We start from the raw sequence: 6,894 nt of genomic DNA on the forward strand, positions 1-6,894 counted from the left end.
ACATTCTTGACAAAGAGGTAGGCTTTTTTTTTTACGGTGCCTTTAATAAAAATCAAACCACAACATTTAATACAAACTTTACCCACCCGTACATCACAGAAACCTCCACAGGACAGGGACCCTCCCGCAGCAGCTGCCAGCTCCAGTTCATCAGGGTCCAAAGGTGATGGCGGCTGGGTGGATGACGCTCTGCTGGTGGAAGCTCTCACCTCCTTTGAAAGACAAGGTTTATTTCACTTTATTAATGTCTTGAATTATTCATGTTATCATGGCATGAACCTTGTATTAATGCATAGTCAAAAAAAACACTGTGTGTGCTGATAACGACAACTGTCCTCATTTAGCAGCTGGGGAAGCTGAGGGTAGAAAAAAGTATCCAGACAAAGAGACCCATCCAGATCCTCCACAGAAGCCAGCCACAGACTATGTTTCACCGTATACTGTAAGTCCCTAGCTTGTACGTCACAATTGCCTGTTACATCCCCGATTCCAGGTGGGGCACCATAAATGGGTAGAGCATGCATAAACTATGCTTAGGTAAATGAAAACGTTTTTCACTAATACACTTACATTTAAGGCTCCTGCATCAGCTCCTGCAGCAGCTCCTCCATCAGCTCCTGCAGCAGCTCCTCCATCAGTTTCTGCAGCAGCTCCTCCATCAGCTCCTGCAGCAGCTCCTCCATCAGCTCCTGCAGCAGCTCCTCCATCAGCTCCTGCAGCAGCTCCTCCATCAGCTCCTGCAGCAGCTCCTCCATCAGTTTCTGCAGCAGCTCCTCCATCAGCTCCTGCAGCAGCTCCTCCATCAGCTCCTGCAGCAGCTCCTCCATCAGCTCCTGCAGCAGCTCCTCCATCAGCTCCTCCAGCAGCTCCTCAGCCATGCCTGGCCATTGCGACATCAGCAGCAGACCCAGCACATCCTGAGGTAACTGTCCAAGTAGTCAGTGGTTGTTAGACAAGGAAACTGTTTAGGTGTTTGTTACATAAGGTTTTGTCTTTGTTATACTACCAGGTGACGCTTGAGGGTTGGCACAAAATGTGGGAGTCTGGTCCTAATGGGCTCAACAGCGCAGACATAACGTGGCTTAAGGAGGATGCTGAAAGGGGACTTTTTCAGAGGGCAATGTCTTATAAAGACAAGCATGGCAGCACGAGGTGGAGGAAAGTCCTGAAGGACAACAGAATGTGGTTTCACCCTCCTGAATTTCCTGGAGTGGTGGAAGGAAAGTCCCCTCAGCAGACTCCTTTTTCCATAGCTCCGTTTTTTTCTGGAGACCAGTCGGAGTGTGGCGTTACAGTCTTCGGTGCCCAAGGTCTGACTGCCCGGCACGTTCCAGTCAGAAGGCCTTTCTCTACCATTGTGGGTATTCGAAAACTGTCAGGCAGATCTGCCACATGTCTGGCTGGTACTCCATGCTGACAGAAGTCCTGGCATGCAACGCTTGCAGAAAGGCTGCAAAGGAGTCAGAGGAACACTCCATCGGTCGGTTCCTCTCATGGGATGCGTGCATCCTTAACCAGCTCAGTCCAGCTCACAGAGCAGTGTTCCCAGCTGTCTTGACATTACGGTGAGTTCTCTGCATAATTTCACAATGATTTGATTTCTGATAGATTCTGAAAAAAAAAAAAAAAAAAAAAATCTAAGATTTACAGGCATCCAAACATTGTGGTTTAATTTTAGGCGTGGCGTGGACAAGCAGGTGATCCGCCTGATGAGGGATCGCACTGAGGGCAACACCATGGCCAAGGTGTGGAGGCAGGTCCTGGAAAGCCACCGCGAGGAGTACCTGCAAAAAAAGGATTTATACACCACCCTCCTTAGCCAGTACAAAAAACCTGGAAAGATCACACGTAAGTTAAGAGTTCATTGTTTTCTTGAGCGTTTTGGCAAACGCTAAGTCGCATGTGACTGCAGATTTCCATCTGACTTCAGCACAGCAGGAGACGTCACTGTAATAGGAACAAATCTCCCCTCCATCCACTCTCTAAGGTTTTTTTGTTTTTCAGCACCAATAATGAAGTCTGCGTCTGTGTGTCTGTTTTCTTTGCTTTTAGGGAACATTTGCCAACAATTCCAGCTACCACCAGCGAGGAGAGAGCTGCCATGTCCAAAGCTGTTGAGAAAGGCCTTTCTCATTGCAGAGGCAGAAAACATAGAGGACTACCGCACACAGATTATGTCTACTTTTGGCAAAGTCCTCAAGTACGACTCCACCAAAAAGGTAAATTAAACACAGTCTTACAAATGCTTGCAGACAAACAAAGTCTTATTGAAAACATACAGGATTATTTTTTCATTTTTTCATCATGGGGAATTTCAGTCATTAATAAATAGTAGTAATAACTATTATGGTAAATTAAATATAATATTTTTGTTTGATATTGACAGCCGATTGGAGATATATTACGTGTTACATAGCATGTATTTTTTGGACCAGTTTTAAAGTTTTATTACACTTTTGGTCCTGAAATATACCCTTCTGTGCTGGGATCAGAATAATCCAGTTTTTTGGGATCAAAAGTATCCAAATCTTAGGAAAACATTTTGAACAACACAAATCGAGGATTTAATCCAGATCAAAACCAAGATTTAATCCTGATCTAATCCGAATTCAGAATCTTTTTTTTTTCTTTTCAGCAATCCATTTTCAAGATTTGTTCCACTCTGATGGAAAAAATCCAATCAGATTACTTTTGAACAACTGGCCCCTGACTAAACTAATAAGCCAACACTGTGAAAAAAAAATGATGAACGAACGAAAAATGATAACAAATGTTTGAACCTCTTTGCTTTTTATTATTCGTTACCAGATCTGCAAGAAACTTTCCGGGGATGGAAAGGGCATGGCGGAATGGTGCACCAACGTGGCCAACGAGCTGGGCCAGATCCTCACGTCAGTCCTGACTTGTGAGGAGTCGCTGGACAAAATGCGGCCGATGGCTGAAGGCCTCATGGAGAGGTACAGGAGAGCTGACGAGGCACCTCCCGAGCTCATGTACGTGGATCGCGGCTGCTGTCGCATCCACGGCGTGTCTTCTGTGGAGCAGCTCTTCAGCGAGTGGACCGACAGGGGTATGCTGGTACGGCTCGACATCTTTCATTGGATCCATCGATTTGATGCGGCCCTACGGACGGATCACCATCCAAAGTATGCCCTGTTTAAGTCCGCCCTATCCGCTGCGGTCTTCGCCTACAACAAGGACGATGTGGCTCTCCTGGTACAGGCGATACGTGCCGGTCACCCAACGAGCTATGCTTCCCTGACGGACAGCCAGATCATCGAACTGCATGTCAGCAAGTCAGACCTCAGCCATCATGTCAGGAGGATCACAATTGGTGCCCAGGAAACCTGTGCACGTGTCCAGAGTGCCATTGACATCTTGAAGGGAGCAGCTGGGATGGATGAGAACCAGGTGCATCTGTTCAAGGACGCTGCGGCCATCGACCACGTCTGGGAGAACCAACAGAAGCACCTCGAATGCATCCAGGATCCGCCGGGGAGAAACATGTACACCATCACAAAGTATGTGACCCGTAACGGTGTGCGTCTTCCACGATACAGCACAGTGAGAGGGAGCAACAGCCTGGAAGGCTTTCATTCTTTTCTGCCCAACATGATCCCTGGGCCCCACTGTGCTGCTGTCCCCTTCCAGGTGTATCTCCTGGCTGGCATTGCACGCTGGAACTCTGACAGGGAGTCAGCGAGCGTCAAAGGCCAAAAAGGGAGAAAGCACATGGTGTACGTCTCCAATATGTTTAGTAGGTTTATTCAGAGGTGTCAGGAACTGTTTGGGGAGGTGGAGGAGGCAAACTACAGGCCTCCAGTTCCTGCTGGGGATGAGCGGATCGGTTTGGAGTATCTGTTCTCTCAGTCATCAGAGCCTTTCAGTGCTCCCGACCATTACGCTCAAACCAGAGAGACACTTCGAGTGGATGAGGATGAAGATGATGAGGTCTCTGTTGCCACGGCAGAGGAGGAAGAGGAGGAGGATGTGGGATACAACTCCGACAGTGAGGGTGAACGTCTGACTCCTCTGAGAAACAGTCTGTGCCTCACTGACCAGGTAGCGGCTGCAGAGTTTGATCCCTGTGTAGAGGATGTGTGTGGTCCGAATCATCTCCCTGGGTACCAACACGTAGAGGATCTGTGCAAAGTCCTTGTTGAGATCGCCTTGGAGGAGGGAAAGCTTGCGATGAGTGACTCGATCAGACAGAGGGTCATCAGTGCCTGGAACAACCTTGACCTCCACGATCGCAGCATCCAGCAGTTTGACAGCCTTTACTCGGCACGCTGGGGCAATGCTCTGTTCGGGCCGCGGCCAGTGGAGATCCGTCTGAGGCATCTTTGGTGCAAAAGCTGAAGTTCAGCAAGCGTTACTCGGCCGCCCACTTGGTTGACTCCAGAAAGAACCGTCTGATGTACTGCCTTATTAAACAGCTGTGGCTTCATCCTGGTTCTGGAGGAAAGGCTCAAGGGTCGCCACTGAAGCATCACATCACCAAAATGTACCAGCGTGTGCAGCAGAGGGTGACTGTGGATGACGCTGAACTCAGCAAACTCGGCATTCCAATCCTAAAAATAAATTCAAAGTGCGTTAGTGAGTTCATCAGGAGGCAGGAGGCCTTGTCAGCCACAAATGTGACGGATCAAGGTCTGGCTGTCCTCCGTCGTCATCAGAGTGTTTCTAGCACCAGCCAGCCCCCAGCTATCGAGCTCCCTGACGAAAGACCACACACCAGCCGACCTACAGTGCAGTATCAGGCCACTGCATCTTTGGCAGGGACCAGAAAGCTTAAACCCAGACTCCCACATCTCTTATCTCTGCCCCCCGCTCCTCCCACTCCGCTGTTACCTGCACCAGTCCAGACCATGCGCACGTCCACGCCAACTCAGCTGATGGGTGCGCCCCTAACAGGACCTCCCGCCATTTCCCTGCCGCAGGCATCCATTCCTCCACCATCGCCATCAAGATCGCTGTTCTACAAGAGAAAGAAAGCAGAGCACAGTGGCATGGGACATCCAGCCCCTGTAAAAGTGTACATCTGTGCAATGTGTGGCCAACCCACTCAAGGACACAAAAAGTACCGAAAAAAGAGCTACTGCGAAAGTTCTAAATCATCCACGTCCAAAGACCTTGCTGGACAAACTTTTGAGAATTTTGCAGACTTTAAAAAAGCAGTGGACGTTCTCTTGGGCTCTCAATCTCAAGCCTCTTGACCTAGTGATTTTGCTCTACATACCACTCATCACCTAGTAATTTTGTTCTACATACCACTTGACTTTTATCAGTGTTATTACCAATTGTTACACAACAGTTGATTGTTTTACAGTTCATGTTCTGGTTGTGACAGTCTTAGAGTTTATTGCAGTTTAATAATGGTTCACAGTACTTTACTGGTTTATAATACTGATGTCTTTTTTCTTTATCTTAAAGGGTAAAAAGTATGTTTTGAGTTTTTTTTTTTTTTTTTTTTTTTACTTGAATGACTGACTTTGACCTGGAATACTTAACCTGGCAGAACTTTTATTATAAATCTATCACTTTTCCTATAACTGTTGCTAGCATCTATATTAATATAACTTGTGATAATAATACGGAGATATTCATTACAAACACTACACATATCATATTTATTACAAACACTACACATATTGTGTAAGCTTTTGTTTCGAGCAGGTCAAACAACACGTTCAGAACTTTTTTCCTTTGCACTTTTAACAAATTTAGTTCAGATAATTGAGAACAGTCTGATGTTTGTTTTTCTAAATGTGGGAATGACTAATAAATTGAACAATTTGTACAACTATTTTCTGATTTCCTCTGATCTTTATTTTAATTCAGCCATCATTCATCATCAAAATCCATGACAATAATATGCTGTCCATTTTTATAATAATGTACCCCAGTAAGTCTGGTACAGGTGGTTGAAATGTCAGTGGCTGCTGACCTTGCTCCTCTGCATTGTTCCATTGCTCCATGCAGTGTCAAAGACAGCTTTGTCCTAATGTCGTAAAAAGGGATGCCATTGGATTTCTCCCACAACCGCACTCAACCATCAAGCTCCACCTGCAACACACACATACCACTTGGTTATGGAGTTTAAAAAAAAAAAAAAAACACACCTTTTCATATACATTGTTTGCATATGCATCACTTACATATGAGGGGTGTGGCAGATCACATTACAAGCTGTAAAGCCACAAAAGAGACAGATTTTTTCCAAAATTCTCTGCATCATCACAATTAATCGAATTTCTAATCGATTACAATTACAGATGCGACCATTACGTAATCGTTCAAAGTCCACTTATGTTATTCTGCACGCTTAAGATATATATTTTTATGTATATATTTTTTTTTTTTTATATATATATGTATTTTTATTTTTTTTATGTTATGTGTTTTTCCATTGTTTTAGTATAACATTATAATACCATTCATATTTACTTTTTTTGTAAAAACTTTTTAATATAATTTAAAGAAACCAATCCGATTTATAGTTGCCATTTGAGGCTTAATACTATAGAAAAGCACTCAAAGTTTTTTAGCTTGTTTATTTTACTATGAAAATATGGTATGCAGTTGCATCAAACAATGGTATAAACATCAATGTAAATTGTGAGAATCCTAATTAATAAATCACAATTACAATTTCAAGGCAATAATCTACAATTATGATTTTTGTCATAATCATACAGCCATAACTACAGTCACAACAATGACAGCTTCAGCAAACATATTGCTGTACCCTAAAGATTTGCAACACATAAAATGTGGGCAATTCCCATTTAATCTCACAAGCCTGCTTTTAATTAAAACAATAGTGCATTCAATGATACATTCATTCATTCTGTTATTGTTTTGGTCCAGCTTAGAATGAATGAATGAATGAAC

General features: G+C 44.4%; 1 protein-coding gene across 1 annotated transcript in view; it reads right to left on the reverse strand.

The window, feature by feature from the left end:
• Nucleotides 1-6,074, reverse strand: part of LOC122138786 (zinc finger protein 853-like) — a 6,180-nt gene extending 106 nt beyond the window's left edge. Inside the window, exons 1-4 of the mRNA XM_042733400.1 lie at nt 5,948-6,074; nt 4,852-4,978; nt 571-926; nt 1-212 (exon numbers count right to left, since the gene is read on the reverse strand). The exon at nt 1-212 is cut by the window's left edge and continues 106 nt beyond it. Of these exons, the coding sequence (XP_042589334.1) occupies nt 573-926; nt 4,852-4,978; nt 5,948-5,970 (504 nt within the window). The 5' untranslated portion in view covers nt 5,971-6,074 and the 3' untranslated portion in view covers nt 1-212; nt 571-572. The remainder of the gene's footprint in view (nt 213-570; nt 927-4,851; nt 4,979-5,947) is intronic.
• Nucleotides 6,075-6,894: the final 820 nt, after the last annotated feature.

Source organism: Cyprinus carpio, chromosome A1 (genome assembly GCF_018340385.1).
Source record: "Cyprinus carpio isolate SPL01 chromosome A1, ASM1834038v1, whole genome shotgun sequence".
Taxonomy (NCBI): Eukaryota; Metazoa; Chordata; class Actinopteri; order Cypriniformes; family Cyprinidae; genus Cyprinus; species Cyprinus carpio.